General features: G+C 42.9%; 1 protein-coding gene across 1 annotated transcript; it reads right to left on the reverse strand.

Moving 5' to 3' along the window:
- Positions 1 to 525: 525 nt before the first annotated feature.
- Positions 526 to 21,263, reverse strand: N4BP1 (NEDD4 binding protein 1). The gene is made up of 7 exons (XM_026713952.2): positions 20,765 to 21,263; positions 11,427 to 13,126; positions 5,915 to 6,045; positions 4,455 to 4,551; positions 3,001 to 3,108; positions 2,453 to 2,560; positions 526 to 1,144 (listed from the first exon to the last, which is right to left on the reverse strand). Exons 1-7 carry the CDS (start codon positions 21,035 to 21,037, stop codon positions 811 to 813), a joined length of 2,751 nt encoding a protein of 916 aa, XP_026569737.2. The 5' UTR covers positions 21,038 to 21,263; the 3' UTR covers positions 526 to 810.
- Positions 21,264 to 21,695: the final 432 nt, after the last annotated feature.

Raw genomic sequence — 21,695 nt, forward strand, 5'->3', positions numbered from 1 at the left:
TACTAAGTCCTCTCAAATGGCAATCTGTCTTCCTAAAAAAAATTAAAAATATTACAGGAGACGACAAGATGCACCGGTTCTCCTGCACTAGTTCTTCAGAGGTTCCACTACATGGGTTTAGGCCATTTCACCAGGGCCAGCTCACCACAAGACAGAAGTTACATAATATCAAAGAACCGATGGAACAGAATTCATTAAATAAAGGATGCAAAAGGAGGGACAAAAATGAAATGGTGAATGACAAAAAGGTATTTTTTAAAAAACCATTTTAAATAAATAAAATTGTTGAATTGTCCCGCAGCAAGTTGTCCCATTCCACCCCTACTGAGCGCAACTCAAAGTTGCTTGCATTTATTTAGGTTCCTCAAATGGTCACAGTTTAATAAGGAGTTACTCGGCAACTAGAATCCAACGCGTAAGGAATGAAATCCATTTATCCTGCCATTTACTCTAGAGGTGTGAATTTACTTTCAGTAGAATTTAGAGCTGCTTTCAGATCACTTCTCAAAACAAATTTGCAAATGATTTAAAGCCAACTCGTTAATAAATTATTATTTTTTCATTCAAAAAATACGCGATACAAATTTGTAAAACAAACAGGAAAAAAAAAAAAGGAACAAAGCTGTTAACTTAAGTGAACAAAGAGGGCATCTCAAATCCTCTGAATATTCACATTTTTGTTTTTTATACAAAAAGGGATTAAGTTTTGACTATTCACAGATGGCCTGACTTCAACGCAAGAGGCATCTCTTTACATTAACAATCCAAACTGCAAAATCTGAAGTGTTTTTGGGGGGGAGTTTTAGTTCATCAGCTTAAATCAAGGACCAACGCAGACAGAGCGTTCATGTCTCTCATGTGGGGATGCTGTGCCAGGATCTCCTCAATCTTCTCCTTCTGCTCTGAAGTTGGGAATATTTTTTTCAAGGCTTCTTTTAAACGGGTCGTTTCGGTGGCCGATCTCGGAGATGGGGGAGGGCCAGAGTTTAGCAGGGACGTTGTAGGAAACTGAGGCGAGTTAGGGACGAATCCGGAAACGGGGTTTGGCAGTAAGTGTCCGCCCGCTTCTGACTGCATCAGGAAAGGGGATATCCCCAAAGGAAGATGGCTTCCGCTTGCAAGGCCGTACGGGGTTGGCCTAGCTCTGGAGAAGAAAAGAACAGCATTCAGTATGAGCGTCTTTGATTGGTGAACAAACAGTCTCGTCCCTCTAAGATGGCCTACCATCAATCATCACAAAGACAGCCAGTATTTGATAATCTTACTGGTTTGGTGTCGACTCCTGGGCAGGTCCCTGCGGTTTTCTTGGCAAGATACCAGAAGTGGTTTGCCGCTGCCTTCTTCTCAGGGCTGAGAGTGAGTGAATGGCCCAAGGTTACCCAGAAGGACTAGACCTTACACTCTCCAGATTTCTAGGCTGATAGCTTAACCACTGCACTTAATTGGCTCTTAATATGGCTCATAAAGGTTCCCCTCGCACCTACATGCTACTTGTTTCCGGCTCGAGGGGGCGGTGCTCATCTCCGTTACAAAGCCGAAGAGCCAGCGCTGTCCGAAGACGTCTCCGTGGTCATGTGGCCGGCAGGACTAAATGCTGAAGGCGCACGGAACACTGTCCCCTTCCCACCAAAGGGGTCCCTATTTTTCTACTTGCATTTTTTTTACCTACTGTCAAACTGCTCGGTTGGCAGAAACCGAGACGAGTAACGGGAGCTGACTCCGTGACGTGGCGCTAGGGATTCGAACCGCCAAACTGCTGAACTTTCTGATCAACAAGCTCAGCGTCTCGGCCACTGAGCCACGGCATCCCTAATATTGCTCGTACTGTGGCCTTAATGAACCTGACATCGACCAGTTAAAATTACATTCATTTGTACTTTATCTGAATAACAGCATAGTAAGAGTTAAAAAGGACCTTGGAGGTCTTCTAGTCCAGCCAAGCAGGAGACCCCGTATATCATTTGACATAAGCAGCCAAGAAAACTTTAAAAAAATGGGTTAGATCTTCGTGACTTGGTACAAGTATGTTTTACAACTTAAATGTCAACCTTTGACACAATTGCCTCACAGGTCCATCTGTTGCACGCTCTTCGATGCCAGGGGTAATTTCACATCTACAAGGAAGCTACCACGTTTCTAAACGCAAGAGGCTTGTTAATAAGATTAAAAATTTGGCTTATCTTAATCGTCTATGTGTGTGATGCAACTATGCCCACACCTTCTATGTTCAGTTATGGCAACAAAAGATAAAACAAATCTGACAGCAGAAGGGCCACTCCTGCTTGTGCTAAGGCTGTCACGTCTTTTTCTGTATCTCGTGATCTTCTCAGTTCTCTGCAAGACTCTTTTATTTTTATTTTTTAATTTCCGTTTCCTCTTTGGACAAGAGAAGAAGAAGAAGAAGAAAGAGCTTGGGGGAAACTCTCTCCTACCCACACAAGAAATCTTCTACCTGAAACTAGTTTCCTCCTGAAGGAAACGGTCTAGTCCAGGTCCATTTCGTCCCAGGGGATCATCGGGCACCATGAAAATGTCTCCAGCGAAAGTGTATTGCAGAAGCCTAATGCAGCAGGAGAGACGGAGGGTTGTAATGAGAAAAAAGAAAGGCAAAGGCTCCCCCTGTCCAGTGGGGTCCGACTCGAGGGGGCGCCGTCATCTCTGTTTCTTAGCCAAGAGAGGCAGCGTCGATCAAGAAGCACTTCCATGGTCATGTGATCAGCTAAGACACACAGAACGCTGCTACCTTCCTACCAGAGTGGTACTTATTTATCTACTTGCATTTGGCTGCTTTTGAGTTGCTCGTGGACAGGAGCTGAGGCAAGTACTGGGAGCTCACCCCATTTCGTGCACTCAGGTCTCAAACTTGATCGCTGAGCCATATTATATAGGGTGGATCAGAAAGCAGCCACTAAAATATTATAGGGAGATGTGTTTATAATGTCTTTATGTATACACACACACACACACACACCCCAGCAAGGCAATCAAAAAGGCAAGTACCTCCTTTGAATAATCTCCCTCCAGGTTGGAGATTCGTCTACAAATTCTCTGAAGTTATCATTGGTAACAACAACACCTCCAGTTTTTTCAGCAAGGTGCAGCAGAAATCTACAACACATTTGGGAGAATCTGTATCCAGGCGCTGAATATATTCTTTTTTTTAATATATAATTTATCGAAACATTTAAAAGAGCAAAATAAAGAGCTACATTTAAAAAAAAAGGTGGAAAGTAGTCATGAATGAAAATTTAGATTTTATATTTTTTTTTTTACTTTGTTTATAACAAAGAATTTAAAATTATTGTAACATTTAATTCATTTATTAAATTTGGAAAACTCTGTTCATTATTTTTCTCAATTTCCCCTTTTTTTCCTTGTGTGATTACGTACTTCTAATCTTTGGAACAGTGACAATTAGTGGTGATACCAACATTAATTCATGTTTAGAGATTCATAGGGATTCCTAGCTATTTGATAAATAACTTAATCATAATGCACTCAATCAACTCTGATGAAGGCCTGATTAATGTGCAGTTTCTGGGCAAAAGTTGGCTGTATCCTATCATCAAACTAGTGATTTATCGCCACCACTGACCTTTGCAAAGGGAATGAATAATTAGGATGCTCTACCCTAGGCATCCAAATGGGATCTAATTGATTTACAACTGGCACTTTCTTTAGCACAATGGAACACAGCTCAGCCAGAACTCTCACCAAGCTTTGGAATACAGAGACTTTGGGAATGCTGGTGGGAATATTGGATGACATCGCCTCCCAGTGGCCCGTCTCTATATACTGATTCCAGCATTATCTTTGGTTTGCTGAGGAGTTAACATGGTTAAGAGCCCAGATGTGAGCTTACATATGAGGCATAAGAGAAAGACACAAGACTCTGAATATTGTTGGCAGTGATGTTCAAGAGGAGTCTAAGCCGTAATGCGTCTTTTGGAGCAAACGTTAATATAATGAGCCATGGTGGCGCAGTGGTTAGATTGCAATACTGCAGGCTCCTTCTGCCGACTGCCGGCTGCCTGAAATTTGGCAGTTCAAATCTCACCAGGCTCAAGGTTGACTCAGCCTTCCATCCTTCAGGTTGGTAAAATGAGGACCCCAAATTGTTGGGGGCAATAGGCTGATTCTGTTAACCGCTTAGAGAGGAATGTAAAGCACTGTGAAGCGGTATACAAGACTAAGTGCTATTGCTATAAGACCCAGTTTTATTTTCGGGGAAACACAGGTATAGCTGAAGAGAGGTTTATGAAAACATTGATGGGAAAAAAACCTTTTTAAAAAAAAATATATATAGTAAATTCATTTATTGTATGTTCATCACCTGACAAGCAACACATGTCCTTAGGGACACCTTCCTAGAGGACAAGTCAGGTGAGCAGCTTCTCTTTCAAACAACCCAGAGACACGGAACTGAAAATTGGGAAAAAAACTTCGCTTTTTACCTGTCATCGTGAGATGCAATTCTAGCCCCACATACGACTCTTGCCGGGGTAAGTGCCAAAATGCCAACATCTTGGAGCTGGGTTAAGAAATGCTGCTCTATGGAAAGGAAAAAAAAGAGGGGAAAGAAAAGAAAGAGAATGAAACAGATACACAGGCAATCCTCGATGTACAACGGTTCATCTAACGACCGTTCAAGGTTACGATGGCACTGGGAAAAAAAAAAGCAACTTACGACCCTCGTTCACACCTACGACCATTGCAGCATCCCCTGGGACCAAAATTCAGCCGCTTGGCAACTGACTCGTATTTATGACGGTTGCAGTGTTCCCAGGGATCACCTTTGGTGACCTTTGGACGAGCAAAGTCAACGGGGAAACCCGGATTCACTTAAACAACCTTGTTACTGACTTAACAACTGCAGTGATTCTCTTAACGACCGGGGTGAAATGGAGCCAAACTCTCTTGAACAAATGTTTCACTTTCCAACATAAATTTGGGGCTCAATTGTAAGTTGTAAGTCGAGGACTACCTGGTACTTTATTTTGGTAGGAAGGCGCCAAATAAGCCACAGTGCACAATGGCTACTTTAAATTCATCTAATCACCAAAGCACTTCCGACACTGCAGTGCTTAACAAAAAGCCAGTGACAGGTAAGGAGATTGAAGGTGTTGTGGTTCACCAGTAGCCGGTGTAGCCAGCAGCGGAAATGGACAGTGGGGAAGAACGAGGACCAGTCAGGGAGTCTGAGGAGGACTCGGACGAGGGTCCTGCATCTGATGCAGGGATGGGGCCAGGACCACCTGGGAGTGGGGTGCTGCCTCTTGGAGCCTTCAGAGTCTGGTAGCAGCGAGGCAGAGGAACAAGGGGAACCTGTTTCCAGTGCACGTGTGCGCAGAGCTGCTAGAAGTCGAGAGCAGCTGAGACAAAAGGGGCGACTCGGGAGTAAGGCTGGGAGGTGATTGCCCCTCCCATAAGATATAAAGGACAGGCAAAGATGACGAAACCTCTGCAGGAAGTAAAGTCGTTCTTTCGGTTCAGATTCATTCTTGAAGCTCTTTGTACTTGGGTTGTTGTTTTTTCCCTAGTTCACTGGATGCTTCTTTTATTGGCAGCACTTCACAGGAAAGAAAGGTGGGTGCTTATCTTGTGGAATTGTTTGAGAGTCATTACCAGCTGGGAATAAAAATAATTCCCAGCATTGCAATAAAACAAGACTTGTTTTTAAAATTAAGCATGTGTGTAATTATGGTCTCAGAAGCCTTGGTCAGAACAGAAGAGTTGACAGCTGGCCTTTAGGTGTATTGTGAAGTCCCAAAGTTTCTCTTCTTTTAATGTTTGAGCTAAGCTTCTTGGGACTTGTTGGAAAAACGAAAGTTGAAATTTGGATAAGTGGCAGGTATGACGTTGGGGGCCTCAGTCTTAAATCCACAGGTCCGGGATAGTTGTTTTTATTCCCTACCTGTGATATTAGAATCTTTCCGTGTTCGCCACTGTGGGACAAAAACTGTAATCTTTCTGTGACCACGTTTCCAAAAGTAATCGACAGCAATTGCGATTCCCCGACAGGAAAAGAATTTCTGCAGACCGTGACTATTGGAAGAGGGAGAAAACAGTGTATTATTTCTTGATCTTCATAATCTACATCATTTATCATAATCAACTATCCAATTCTTCAGTGAGGGGTAAATGTTGTATTTTGGTTTAGCATGGCTATTATTTTATGCCCTGCTAAACCAAAACCAAGGCTTTCCATTTTCTCATTCACTTGAAACATTGGCCAGTCAGAAGACATGGCCGTCACTAAAGGAGCATTGTTTTCAATTAACAATCCCTTGCTTTGGGATCAGGTCGGGTCGACTTGATTGTAGCTGGGCATTTGCTGGCCGGATGCCCTTCTGGACGCCTATATGGAGTTTGCAGGAATTACCGTGCCCAGAGAGAAAAATATCTCCTGCTACCTAGGACCGCACTGACAGCCTCCCGACTGTGAGGAGGGAGGCCACCATGCCACTCTCACTAAAGAATAAATATTTTTTTTAAAAAAAGGCAAACGAGATGATTCCTCTTTGATCAGAGAGATTATACTCAGAAAATCAACTTTAGTGAAAGAATAAAACCTGTATCCCTGACAGCTGCACCAATACAGAAGCTGTGATTATGCCAAAAGTATTCCGCTCTCATGGCGGCATCATTCAGATATTGCAATTAGGCATACCTGTGCCAGAATATCTCACACAAATATGTCAGGTATGACATTAGTGTGATGCTGTCAGAATGTACCGCTCAGAGTCACTTTAACAGTGAGAGGCTTGGCATATCAATTTAATTTAATAAATAAAATGCATGTTCTTCCCCCGTCACTGTTCTCATGATGGTTCATCAATGGAGGTTTTAAGGAGAAGTGAGACAGCCACCTGTCTCAAGTTCTTTAGGATCTCCTGCTTAAGCAGGGGGTTGGGCTAGAAGATCTCCAAGGTCCCTTCTAGCCTATTTTGATTGATTGAGAATGTACAGCTTCATTTCCTTGTCCCATCAAATGCCCAGGTCTGAGGCAAAACCTATGCAATTAATAATATAATTTGAACTTTGAAGGTTATCACTAGAGTTTTATAGATATTTTTCTCCCTAATGTAAGTTTGTGTCCTTGTAGCGGAAGAGGGAATGTAAGCTTAGAAGCTGGAAAGACTGAGATAAAAACCAGAATCATGACTATGTGCTTTAGATTTTCTTCCTTGTACGGAAGACTTCCTTCAAAACTTTTGTTAGTCATTATCTAGCCACACATTCTCCCTTTTTTATTCTGATATTTTCCAGAATCAAGAAACGAACAGGAAGAAGCTTACCCAGGGCTAAGCCAAGAAACAAACCAAGATGGAAGTGATCTAAAATGGGTTCTAGGTTCAAATTTGGGGTTGATGTCAAGCCAGTGTGGTACAGGGATTGTGGCAGAAACCAGGAGACGGGGAAGATGGGTGGCATAAACATTTAATAAATAAAACAAATAATAACAAAATTCTGAGTCCCATGCATTCAACAACAGATGGAGAAACTAGATTCGGACTTAGAGCATGATTTGTTTTGCTGGTCAGTGACCAAAGTAAGGATCATAGTACCCCTCTTTTTTAAAATTATAACAGTACTTCTCAACCTCAGGAAGTTTTAAGATGTGTGGACTTCAACTTCCAGGTTACCCCAGCAAGCTATGCTGGCTGGGGGATTCTGGGAGTTGAAGTCCACGCATCTTAAAATTGCTATGGTTGAGAACGAGTGATTTATGCCATAGTCCAGCCAGGGAGTTTAGGGTGCGAGTGGAAATTGGTCCAAGATACACTAAAATACTTTGGGGGATGTTCATGTGGCCATAAATCCAAATCTAGCTGATCCAATGGATTTCTCAAAGTGCAATCCCATAGTTGTGGGATGCTTCAACCAGTTGTAAGTATGAGCTGATTGCAAGCATCTTGAAATGCAATCCTCTGACCAGAGGGATAGTGTGGCCGTCGTAACTTTGAGGATGAATTGTAAGCAGCTTTTTTTTTTTTTTTTTTTAGTCATTAAATGATTGTTCATGAGTCAAGAACTTCCTGTGCAGTATAGAAGATAGAATAGCTGGAAGGAGCCTTGGAGGTCTTCTAGTCCAGCCCCCTGCTCAATCAGGATAATCTCTATCATTTCAGATAAGTGTCCCAGTCTCTCCTTAAAATGGGATAAATTAAACTGAATATGGAATCTGTTTTACCAATGGTTAAGTAATAAAAATGGAAGTTAGAAACAGAGAAACAAAATAAAGAAGATACGTTAAAAGGGATAAGTAAATATTATGACTAGTATGTTGAATATTATGTTAATATTGTAGAATAAATATGTGGAATATTATGGTTGCTCTGCTTAGTGACATAGAAGGGCGAGAACAAAACTAAGTTGGGAATTTCAACAGCTCCCTCAGTGCATGCATTTGGAAACACGTTATTTATGGGTAACACATACAATGTGCAAAATAAGGAATTGAAAATTGCAAACTAAACTTAAGATGCAAAAAAAAAAAGCCACAATTTATTTCCATTGATTTATGTTTCAAACAAACTGACCTTCCTTGATCCTGTTGCAAAAGACAAAAAAAAACCCTTTAAAGAGTATACTTCCTCTAACAAGGTCACAATTAAAAATGAGGCACAGTATGGCACAGCTTCAATACTGGCATGGCTCCTTCTCCTCAGTCTCAACCTGGGAGAATCCACCTCGAATTGAACATGAATCATAAATGCTACAGTTAAGTATTTTACCAGCTTTGTGTCAAGTAAGAGAAAGGGCGTGCTATTTTTTAAGCAGGCAAGGCCGTCCTGCAAAACATTCTCTTTCTTTTTCACTCTCTTTTTAAAACCTGGCAAGTAACCTGGGACGTAAAAAAACCTGAGTTTGGCACAGCCATTCATTTTATCCCAACGGGGAGGGCAACGCCCTCCAAATTAAAGAGCCCTAACTTACAATAGCAATAGAAGTCCTGTTTGTATTGCAGTTTTATTAACTTAGCTCCAATCTCTCTCTAAGCACATATCTTAAGTTTTCAATTCCCGGATAGAGTCGTGTTGAGGATGACATATTCGTAGCTGCACTGAATCGATTGCATAACTCTAGATGCTGGATTGAACCTTGCAAGATGGGAAAAACTCTAGGCCAAGAACCGCAAGAGACTGGTGCCCTTCCTGGAAGTTTTAGTTTTCATTAAAAATAAAGCTCGGTGTCTCTTATTAATAGGGAGACAGAATTATATAAGCCCACTCAACAATAATTTTTCTCTCTTTTTCCAATATTTCACCCCATTATTTTAAGCCATAAGCAACTCAGGCTAAGATAGCAATTTAACAAGCGCTTTTAAAAAAAAAAATTGGCCACCAATGTTTAGGCTTTTTAGTGACTTTGAAACTTTCAGGAATCTTCAGGAATCTTTAAAACAACATTTGCACCAGCCAGTTATGGGAATGTGCTTTCTCACAAAAACTTCCTCGCTGAGTAGGGATCAAAGATGCGCGGAATCCAAGAGCAACATTTCCCTATCAAGGTTGCGGGTCCTTTGCTGCATGTAAACTCATCTTGAGAGTTTGTTTACATGCAGCAAAGGACCCGCAAACCTTGATTGTGACCTACACATTTCTCAAAGCATGGAAACCGTTGGGAAATTCATTTAGCAATAAGTGGGGCCATTGTGTTGTTTTTTCTAAAAAACAACCTGTAGAAGATTATCTCCAGGTTCAGTGATGGAGAAAAACAACTTTAGAAAAAGGTTTCAGAAGGGAATGCTTCAATTCAGTTTCCATTGGCTGATTTTCCTCCATCATTGGAATTCCAAACATCAAAGTCAGTTTACTGGCAGCAGTCACATTTTCGAACAGGAAGTATGGATAGGATTCACTGTACACATGCACGTGCACATACACAGTTTTTGTGTTCCAGCTTCTCTTTCCAGATTTTCCAAATTCCAGAATTTTGTTTTGCATTTACCGCAAATTCCTACCTCCCACGCCGTGGCTTTTGGAGGTGAGGCGAGGTGAAATCAGCCTCTAGGGTTCTCAAGGCATCTTCCTTTGAGGTGCAGTTGAGGTCTACCACCTTATCTATGTAACACTGAAACTCTGTTTCTTGTTAACCCTTAACTGGGCAAAACAGTGCACCATAAGGCAAGACCTTTTGAACCAAGTTATTCTTAACTTCAAAGTATTCTTAACAAAATTCACCCCAAATTTGGGACCCATAACTTTTGTGGAATTTAAAAAGTTTGGAAAATTTTTGCAAAATATTTTAGGACATAAACATTATCCATAGAACAGTTTAGGACATAATACGGAGTGTCATAAAGCATTTCCTGTGCTGATTTTGACTGTGCCGTACAGTTCAACTATTTTCGAAGCAGAGATTTCTCTGAATGTATTTTGGCTGTTCCAATGAAGGCCATACATTAGACACTCCGTCACCATTGGAGGCACTCAGGAATGTGGTAAAGGAAATATTTCTAGGAGGATAACCTGAGAGGCCATGGGCTGTCTAGTCTTACCTATCTCTGGGTCTTACAGTTTCCAAGTTTTATTTTTAGAACTGCAATTTCTTACTGTGTGGCACTAATCCCTGTAAGTACTGCAAGCTGACTCACTGTTCACCCCAGGAATGCGATTCTGAAAAATTTAAGGTGGACTCAACCTTCTGTCCTTCCAAGGTTGGTAAAATGAGGACCCAGATTGATGGGGGCAATAGGCTGACTCTGTCAACCACTTAGAGAGGGATGAGAAGCACCATGAAGTCTTAAGGGTTATTGCTAAAGAAAAAATAAAACAAATCCTCAAATAATGTTCCTTTCTGCAAATACACCTAAAGCAAATAAAGTTACCTAACAGTGCAAACATGTTTCTGTGTAACTTTGGTTTATTTCAACTGTCAGTGGATGGAATCCAAACTACAGTTAGCACAGTGCAAGGTACTCTCCCATGCTAATTTAAACATGCATCATGGGGATTATCCAAGAGGAAAGTAGGGGAAGGAAGCAGCAGAGGATGTAAATATAAGCAAGAAAGCAGGGGCCAGTTGCAGCCTACGGGATTATTACTATTATGCATTCTTAAGGTGATGTGGATGCCAACAGACCTATAAAACTTAATGGGAAATTCCAACTATGGCACGTGAGGGCAGAAAAGGATCTTTCCATTATATTTTTAATTCACTTATGATACTCTTCGGAACCACGGGTGAACTACGGGAAGCTGCTTTGGGTTTTAGAGCTAAATCAAGTTTTTTTTTTTTTTTTTACAAATTCAGAACAGCTGCAATTTCAAACCCAAGTTAAAGACAGAAGCACGTCTCAAGTTGTTTCCTCCCCAAGAAAAACTCTTTTATCGTTCTCACCCTTCTTTCGTTCCCTGCCCCTTTCCCCATCCTTCTTCGCTCTACGGGCGTCTAGAAATGTAAGGCTCGTCCATACTCACGAAATTGCCACGTTGCTGCCATCTATCACTACGTATTTTAAGTGGGGTCCCCCTGGCTCATTTTTCAGTTCCAGCTTGAATGGTGTTTTCAACGCCTCTTGAAACCTCTGGACCCCCGTGACCGAAGGATCTGCCGGAGGACCGTAAAGTCCCCCCGTTTTCTTTTCTGGGTAAGAACTTCTGAGTTGCAAAGGAGGGGTGGGGTCTCCAAAGGGCTTCGATTTTTGGGAAGGGAACTGCTGTCCTCCCAGCTGCGCGGGATTGCCGTTTTCCTGTTGGTCGTGCGTCGTCGGTGATTGGCTGGAGCTCCCTCGAAGGACCAGGTTTTCTCTCTGAACGGGTGGGTGCGCGCTCTCCCAGCCCCCCCTGGCTACCAAGATCGGGTCTTTGGCTTTCTTATTTTGGGCTGCCATGGGAGCGTTACTGGAGGCGTTCGCAAAACCATCATCTTCTTCCTTGCTCACCCTGGTACCCTGTTCCGAACACCCGGATTGTATTTTGCTGAGCTCTTTATTCGATGAGTTTTTGTGACCCAAAAGAGGGGCGCGGTTTTCAGGGTCCGATCCATGGATTTTGTCTTTGCGGGGTACTTGGGAAACAGAGGCGACGTTTGCATTTTGGGGTGGCTCCGATTGACAGCTTAGATCTGGGTGGACCCGGGTGCCTGTGACGCTTTTATTTTTCTTCGTTTGGGTTTCCAGATTCTGGGAGACAGCTCTGGCCTTCTCTTCCTCTTCTGCAACCATCTTGCTCTTTTTCTCAATTTCTTCGAGGAGGAGTAGGGGCTCAGCCAGCTGTCCGTGTTCAGCGATCACCGTTTCTACAATTTCCTCAGAGTAGCCCATGCTTTTGAAAAAATTGACCAGGATCTTGTATTCCATCTCCTCGCTTATTTCATCGTCGTTTTTACCATCATCTAAGTCGCTTGAATCTGAGACCAAGTCTATCACCACTATGTCGTCATGTCTTTGGCAGGACACCTGCTTAGATTTCTGGTTGTTTTCAAAAGAAAACTGTTTCTTTGGAAGCCTCTCGTCCCCATCCGAGGATCTTCGTTTACACGACTGCCTTTCTATTGAGGCAGAAGCCTCCAGTGAAGTTAGACCGTTTATGGGTAAAAAATGCCCTTCGGGCTTATCGGGAAAAACTGTGTCCATTTGCTTGGCTAATTCGGAGACCGGTGTACCTGCGTTGTTCCTCGCTTCCTCCTGACCTGTTTTGCCATCGCTGCTTACTACGGGTAGTTTCTGCGTCTGAGTTGGGTGCTTTAACGTCTCATTGGAAGGGCCAGGATCTGCAGTTCTGCCTTCCGTTTTGCCGCCTTCGTGCTGCGCGAGGCTCAGCAGCTCTTTCTTCAGCGAGCTCGGTAGGATCAACAAGTCCATTGTGTATTTATCTGCGTGAGCTTCAACGAGACGTTTGAACTGTTTCTTCACTTCCGACTCATTGATCGTCAAGTCGTTGAGGTTGCTTTTGAAGAGGTTCACAAACTGCTGGATGTGGCTCCTGGCCATGACCACCGGTTCTGTCCGGCCTTTAATACCGAGTGTCCCGATCTCCACCACAGTAATATCGGCAGAGGTGCCCTGAATAAGGCAATTCAGGAAGAGGTTTTGTGCTCCTACAAAAATACAGTGCATGTCTTTGGGATAATACTCCCTCTCTTCCAATTCGGGCTCACAGATTCCTTTAATATATTCCTAAAAAAAAAAAGGGGGGGGGGGGAGGAAGGGGAAGAGAAATCATAAATGAAGGCGACAGTTCAGCTTCTGAAATTTGTGCCTTATTAAAAAGCTACAACTCTACATTCTGTCAATAGGATTACATTGTTTTTATTACTCTCCCTCCTGGAGGAGCTGAGAGCAGATTTCAAGCAAACAGTACAGGTGAAAACAATCTTAATAAGACTACCTTTTTTTTTTTTTTTTTTAAACAAAATGGATGGGAGAGAGAAGAATCCTTAAATTAGGTTGTTAGGAGAAATCTAAGTAGAAACACTTCTGCCCAATGAGTCAGCCAGATCTCATATGAAAGAGTCGTATTGCACCTTGAAGTATAATTTGACCCCTTTATCTTGTTTGTGTTGCTCTGCGCTAACCTTGCGCTTCAATTCTAACAACATAAAAAGGCTTTCCGGATCTAATTATCTAACATTTATACTCGAGTGCTGAGAAAAATAGGAAGAAATGTAGTGTCATGATAACTGAATTGTGCCCCAAAGGGATCTTTTTATAGTAGCTGCAAATACTATGAAGGCAAACAACTCATTCAGGAGAATGCCAGAAAAAATAATTAGCCAAGTCTTCATTTTCTAGAAGGGCTATCAGAGGAGGCCTATGCACATCATGAGAACGTACACGGATTATCTGTAGCTTCCCTGCTGTCAACTGACTCTTTTCACAAGGATGTGCTTGCTAAACCAAAGATGTCTGTAAAGGAATATTATGCAGAAAAGTAGATGAATGCAGACAAAGTCTTCGGAGATCTATATTAGTTTAAAAATCCGTGTTAATCTCATTTAGCGTTTATGGAACTTCTCTGAATTTAGCTCACTAGCTCATTAGTTTCATTTCAAGATGACCTTTCTATTTTTACAACACCTGGAATGATGAATTTCATGAGAAATGAATTATTTAACCAAGACATTTCCATTCACAAATATCCCTTGGATGCAATTTCTCGCATGTTCTCATCACCTAACAGAATTATCTACAATACCCATTTATTCCCTTTCTTAAAAACCTCAAGTGATGGAGCATCCGCAACTTCTGGAGAAAAGTTGTTCCACTGGTTAATTGTTCTCACTGTGAGGAAATTCCTCCTTAGATCTAGGTTGCTTCTCTCCTTGATTAGTTTCCATCCATGGCTTCTTGTCCTGCCTTCGGGAGACTGGGAGAATAGGTTGACTCCCTCTTCTTTGGGGCAGCCTCTCAAATATTGGAACACTTCTATCATGTCACCTCTAGTCCTTCTTTTCATTAAACTAGATATATCCAATTCCTGCAACCCTTCTTTGTATGTTTTAGCTTTCAATCCCCTAATTATATTTGAAAATTATTCCAGTTTTTCACTTTTAAGCACAACTGGAACCATGGGAATATCTCTTCACAGTCCAAAGAACCCATGGCTGCAAACTCTAAATAAGGTTTCTCTTTGGGTTTGCTTCCCTCTTGTTTAGGAAGCATTTGCCCAATCCTAATCCAAGCCAAAATACCAAAAATACTCTATGCGTATCTGATTTTTACTCTTCTACTATCCAAACCATTTCCTATGAAACAGCAAAGAATGACTTGAATTTTCACATAAGAGAAAAATCTGGTTCCACTAATAGTAGTTTCTGCCTATGACCCACATACCCATCTAATACCATTATAATACAGCTGATCATATTCCAGATTTTACTAGTAAAAGAATATGGAGGTAAAGGAAATGTAAAGGAAAATGGCTTCAGTGTACAAACAGCAGCAGCAGCTATGGTGGCCCTCAGATTCTGAAAAACAGACCATTCTACTGGCTTTGGAAGTAACCACAGTTCTCACATCTCTATCACGCCTACAGTTTTCAAAGATATTATCTTTTATGTTTACCACTGAAGCAATAAGTATTGCAACATTCCGGTTTTACCCTGGAAGTATAAAAGAGTTCCTAGTTAAAATTGTGTAAGCTCAACTGCTTTTGCAGTTGGGCAACTGATTGACATCAAAAGTCTGAGGTTTCTAATTTGTGCACTTATTCCTATTTTCAAAGGACTTTTCAGCAGGAAAGGTGAACACTGGTGGACATCCAGTTCGGCCAAGGAAAGTCTTGTCTTTCTCATTGTCAACCATAAACCATTTGTGAGACTATCCTCCGAGACGACATATCCGGAAATTTTAACTAGTTCAAAATATGGGTTGACCTGCCTAAATGATTACAACACAGTGATATTAAACGTTGTGTGCAGATTCCTAGTTTATTTCTAGTTGCAAGTCAATACCGACTTTCAAAGAAAACCCACAAATGGCCGGGAGCCCGAAAGAAGAATAATTGGAATAATTCTGCCTTCAAATGTTAGATGAATGATAGCTAGGAAAAAAGCCTTCTGTTAATATTCTATTTATAAATGTGATATTGTACCACTTTGATCTGAACAAATCTCTTGCTCGAACTGCGGTTGATTCGTGAATTGGGAAAAGCAAAGTAGGAGCTGTCCAACAAATCACCAGTTTATGTAACATATTTCTGGATTCCTGGAAGGTTAAAGAATGGGGCAGAACTCCTAGTTATGAAAGCCCTACACTACACTAATCAGGGAACATGCGGAACAGCTGAGTTGGCCATATGACTTTTTTCCCACCTGTATGAAAGACACTATCCAAGGTCCAAAGTGCTTTTGTTTTGGAAGATGTGGATGAAATCAGTTGGGTTTTGAACTCAAACCCAGCAACCATCCTAAAAAAAAATCACAGACCCTTTCAGATAAGAGAATTTCCGCTGTAAACCAAAGACACGAGATCACTATGCCTGGACATACTATTACTAATTCTGCTCATCATGTCCTTTCCCCCGTTTCACCAGTTGGACTGACAATATTAGAGCAGTTTAAACAGAAGAACTTATTGTGGTGCCAAGCTCTTTCCATAGTTTTCTTTTTCTTTTTGCCAGTGTGAAAAGGAATTTCTCCAAATCAAATGAGCCTGCGGGTGCTTTATAATTGGAAATTCAAAATCTCTGGAGGTAATATTAGCAAGGCGACCAAAAGACCTGCATAAAAGGGACCTTTGTCCTCACTCTTTCAGAGGGACGGTGTGTGACAGAACAAAGTCTGGGCCATCTGAGCGCCAGTTCCAGTTTCTGGATGAATGAGACTTCCGCGACACTTTGGTTTTCAAATAGGCAAATGAGGCACTTACTAATTGTTAAATCATGATGATAAAGCACATGCTAAGAATTCTTCCTTCCTCCTGGATAAGGATTTCCAAATGCATAAACTGCTTCTGTAGGCTCTGTACATAACTGGTAGGATTCTGGTCCTACCCTTGGAAATCAAGACATTACAATTTACTACTCGGGCTTAGAAAGAGGCACAACGAAGCAATATTTTCATGTCTGTAACTTTCTCCCCTTTTCATCTCTTAGAGATACTTGAGTGTGCATACTTTCCTGCAAGGCACCTCAAATATTTGTTCACCAGTTACCAGCTCAAGTCTTTTTGGGCCTGTTCTTTTTTTTTAAGCAATCTACTCACTCCATGATCTATACTCAAATAGTTGTATTAATACAGGTATTCCAAAAACAGAAACACCTATCAGAAGCCCTAAATAAAAGACCTGACATGCTCTTTGTTATATGAACATAAATACCCAGGAATTTATGAACCACTCTGAGGTCAATTTCACTGTCAAAACGTTGTTGGGTAGGAGAACACTGTTTTGTGGTGATTTTATGAGGCTCCATTAGGGAAGGCCTGCTTTCTTTCCACTGAAACCGTTAAACCTTTATTTAAAGCCAGAGTGAAATCTTAAATTACAAATATTATTATTTAAGGCTCAGCCAGAGCACGAGAAAGAAGAGGCGGTCACGAATGAGAGGCAGTCTTGAACATTATCTCTTGTTAAATGTGAAACAGCTAAAAAAGATTAGGGAAGAAGTACTGTACAGAAATTTTACTAAAATTTCCTCAATGCTAATGTGAGGGTAAATAAGAAAAAATTCCCAGCATCATTTATAATGGGTAAATTAAAGTGAGCATTTACAGTAAATGAATAGAAGTCTCTTTGATTTGAAAAACGTCTTCCCGGTTTTCTTTTCATCCGGACAAAGGTAGCATGGATGAGATAAGCTGTCCACTAGCTCACGCGTTATCTTTCGATTGTTTATGCTTCCTCCCTCTTCCATCTGTTTCCCAGCTACCTCACAACCTCTTGCAAGAGATGTAAAATAAACAGCTGGCTAATATCCAAATTCTACAGACACTGTACAATTCAGGAGGAAAAAAAAAAGAAATTGTCCAAATTTCAATGCCTGGCATCCTAAAGATCAAGGATCCATAACATTCAAGTCTTTGCTTCAGAACCCAGGGAACTGCTGTCGGTTTGTGTAGACACCACTAGGCTAAATGGGCTTATTTTTCCTGCCTGCTCAACCATCTTCCCTATGGCAAAAAGCAGACCAGATACAGGAGACATTCTTGCTTAGCCCTATAATAAACCATGGCAATTCTTCCTTTCTGAAAAAGGCCCAGCCCTCAACAAACACAGTTGCTAGCAGCATCACAACAAGGTGTTCCTGCTTCTTTGTTCGGTGTTTTTCTGCTATGAAAGTTTTGTCCCAGTTTTGGCTCTGTGTCCAATGGAGAGGTCAGGCTGGTGAATGGTTAGAGGGAGATTTTTCTGGAAGGCAGGAAGAATACAGCTTCTCAGAGACCATTCTTCTTTCAGCCAATGATGAAAGCCAAATGGCATTGACTCCCTTGGACTCCAAAGGAACGGAACTGATTGTTCCATCTCCATGTAAAAGGACCTCTGTCTCACAATCATTTGGTTATTGTTCTGCCACAAGCCTAGAGTCTTTCAGGGGAGAGATTATAATTAATTCATTTCCTCTCATTTCATCCTGATGCAGACATCTCTGTCACAGATAGAGAGACGCATACGTGTGAAATCTGCTGATGTACACACATACGAGATCGTACCATTTCCTGCAAATAATCTTGAAGGTAAATTACAGCCCTCAAGATGAGCAGTCAGCCGGGTCAGTCTCTGAGCTTGGTTTTTTTTCTTCTTCTCGCAGACGTTTCACCACCCAGCTAGGTAACATCAGCAGGGCTAGAAAGGACTGGGATTTGCTTTGTTTATATACAAGTGCCAATAGAAGGGGGTATTTTTAGCTCAGGGTTGAACAATGGGATCTTTGATCCTCTCTGAGCTTGGTTGTTTTCTTGCAGATATTTCATGACCAAACTAGATAGTATCATCAGTCCTAAAAGAGACTCCAGTTTGCTCTCTGTTTATGTACAAGTGGATTGCCCAGTCAATATTGGTGGAGTATTGTTTTCTTCCTAGTGGTTCCTTGATTAGGCTGTTGTTTACTGTTTGTCTGACTTTGTAGTTCCTTGACTGGGGAATTGTTTTCTGCTTAATTGATCTCCCAACCAAAGAGCACTCTTCAGCCCTGAGCCACAAAAAATCCTCTTCTAACAAAACCTACGTTTGGTGAGGCCCTCTGGAAGGTCAATAAGTCGGGGACTGGGGGAGAAACGATGTTCCAAGAGGGGCCAGGACAGAAAGGGCTCTCTTCCAGAGACCTATCAAACAAAGCTCCCTAGCAGGTAGGGTCCTTTTGGGATGGGGAGAGGGAACCAGGGAAAGGAAGTGCCTCAAGTCATCCCAAAGGTGCTTTTCAAAAGGCAACTGGACTTTCTTGGTTTTTTTCCACATTGAAAATGTTTCAGAGTAGAAATAATCCTTCCGTTCCCCACTATTCAGTTAAACCCGAAGATGTTTCTTGGATGAGAAGTGAGACTCTCTTCATCTGGACAAATCTGGCATTCATGGATGAGATTAGCTACCAGCTGGCTCCCCTGTTATCTGGATTGTTTATGCCTCCTCTCTCTTTGCTCCATCTCCCAGCCACCCCACAATCTCTATCTCATCCCAGAGGTGTAAAATACACAGTCAATTTAATATCCAAGTTCTACCGTCACTGTACACTACAGGAGAGAGAAAAAATGAAATTGTCCAGAGTTCAGTGCTGGCAACTTAAATATCCAGGATCCACAACAGTTAAAGTCTTTGACCCAAAGGTACTTTTTTGCAAGAGGCAACTGGACTTTGTTTTTCTTTGAAGACGTTTCTTCAAGGAAAGATGAAAAAAGCACCTTTGGGACAACCAATGACCTGAGAATCTCCACAGACATTTGAAGTCTTTGACTCAGAACCTAGAGAACCACAGATCGTTCTTGAGCCCCAAATTTCTGTTGCTAAGCGAGACGTTTGCTAAGCGAATGTTGTCCCGTTATGTGACCTTTCCTGCCACAGTTGTTAAGCAAAGCACGGCAGCTGTTCAAGTTGGGAACACGGTTGTTAAGTGAACCTGGCGTCCCCGTTGATTTTGCTTGTCTCAGAAGGGGATCACGTGACCCCAACCTGTCATAAATACTAACCAGTTTGCCAAACATCTGAATTTTGATTACGTGCAGGGAGCTAGATTAATCCACCATAGTGATTTACACAACCAAGGTAGCAAAGCCCTTTTGCATTACTTTTTTTGTTTTTGCATTTTAGTATGTAATGACCAAGGGCCTCTATGGATAGATATTATACCGTAGTAGAGTTAGGCCACCTAACTGACTCACTGACAGGCAGGATGCTGAATTGTGATTTCAATATGGATTTTTATCTGTTACCAATTATTTTCATCTAGAAATTTCTATTTATTGAGAGTATTTATTCATTCTGGTCTCTGGCTTTCTGACAGTAATAAACTTGATTTGTTATCAACCGTGGGGATGCTGCAATGGTTCCAAGTGTGACAAACAGTCACCCAGGTTGACTCAGCCTTCCATCCTTCCCAGGTTGGTAAAATGAGGACCCAGATTGTTGAGGGCAAGAGACTGACTCTGCAAACCGCTTAGAGAGGGCTGTAAAGCATTGTAAAGTGGTATATAAGTCTATTGCCATTCCTTCCTTCCTTCCTTCCCTGGTGGTACAATGGTTAGAATGCAGTACTGCAGACTGGCTCTGCCTACTGTCGGCAGTTTGATCCTGACTGGCTCAAGGTTGACTCAGCCTTCCATCCTTCCGAGGTCGATAAAATGAGGACCCAGGTTGTTGGGGACAAGAGACTGACTGCTTAAAGAGGGCTGTAAAGCATTGTGAAGTGGTATATAAGTCTAAGGGCTAGTGCTATCCCTTCCTTCCTTCCTTCCAGTTTCTCCTCCTCCCTCTCCTCCCTTCAATTGTTAGAATACAGTATGGCAGGCTCTGCCCACAGCCAGGAGTTCGATCCTGAACCAGCTCCAGGTTGACTCGGCCTTCCATCCTTCAGAGGTGGATAAAATGAGGACCCAGATTGTTGGAGGCAAGAGGCTGACTCTGTAAACCGCTTTGAGAGGGCTGTAAAGCACTGTGAAGCGGTATACAAGTCTAAGGGCTACTGGATTTGCTTTCAGTGCCCTTTGTAACTGAACGGTCACTAAACGAACCACTGTAAGTCGAGGACTAGCTGTACTAGGTGGGGACAACCTAGTACAGCTAGTCCCTCAACCGAGTTGGGAGACTCTCCGCAGGCATCTCTCGCCAAGGCCAGGCCTCCCTTGGGGCTCACCCCCGCCCCACCACACACCCGGTCCGGCCTACCTTGGCGCTGCGCACATGCTCCCGTTCGCCCAGCAGGCTGAGCCAGATCCTGCGCCCGCCGGTGTCCGAGGGAGCCCAGCCTCCGACGAGTCCGCCGCCCGCCGCCTCCAAGAGGGCCAGGCGGACCCCGAAGAGCCGCTCGAGGCCGCCGCGGCTCCGCTCCAGGAAGCCGCTCTTCTCCGCCGGCGCCGTGAACTCATCCAGCACCGTCCAGTTCTTGAGGCGACTCTGCTCGTCCGACGGCGCGGCTGAGGAGGGGCGGAAGGCGGCCATTAGCGAGGCGCCCCGCAGCCAGAGCGACTCAAGCAGCGGCGGCCACGGCGGCGGGGAAAAGAAGGCAAAGAGGAGGTGGAGGAAGAGGAGGAGGAGAACCGGCGGGGGCGGCCGCCGGTGCCGCTTCCCATCGCTTCGGGCCCTCCAAGCGCCGCCACAGCCCGGGAAACTCCCCTGCGCCGTCGCCGTCTCCCTCACCCCGGAAGCGCCTAGGCCTCATCGCTATGCAACCGTGACGTCACCATGAAGCGCCGACGCGACACACAAGGGGGGCGGGGCCGGCGTCCCACTCTCCCTCCTCCCTGCAGCCAAAAAACCACGCCCCTTTCCCTCCGTGCATCGCGGAACTCCCCGCCCGGCTTTGCTCCCGTCGGGAGGGGAAGAGGGTGCAATTCTCGGACTCTTCTCAGTTTATCGTTGGCTTCTCCCTCCCGCCACCCCCCCAGCCGCCGCTGTTTGCTTAGGGGTGATAAGATTGGAGTTATATTCGTGGTGGAAATGGAGGTTTATGTGAAAGGATCTATATATATCCTGCTTGAGCAGGGGCTGGACTAGAAGACCTCCAAGGTCCCTTCCAGATTCTATTCTATTGTCTTCCTTTTCTATTCTATTTTCTATTCTAATTTTCTGCTCTATTTTCTATTCTATTTATTTTATT

Source organism: Pseudonaja textilis, chromosome 11, assembly GCF_049901715.1.
Source record: "Pseudonaja textilis isolate UNSWEBS1 chromosome 11, rPseTex1.2, whole genome shotgun sequence".
Classification (NCBI taxonomy): Eukaryota; Metazoa; Chordata; class Lepidosauria; order Squamata; family Elapidae; genus Pseudonaja; species Pseudonaja textilis.

What these genes read in the sequence shown, in the direction of transcription:
- N4BP1 (XM_026713952.2), bottom strand. Translation starts at nt 21,037, where the DNA reads ATGGCCGCCTTCCGCCCCTCCTCAGCCGCGCCGTCGGACGAGCAGAGT. An exon ending in GAAAGATTCTAATATCACAG is followed by an intron (nt 4,552 to 5,914) that starts GTAGGGAATAAA and finishes TCCTTTCCATAG; the next exon opens with AGCAGCATTTCTTAACCCAG. An exon ending in CAGGAGGAAACTAGTTTCAG is followed by an intron (nt 1,145 to 2,452) that starts GTAGAAGATTTC and finishes TTTCTTCTCCAG; the next exon opens with AGCTAGGCCAACCCCGTACG.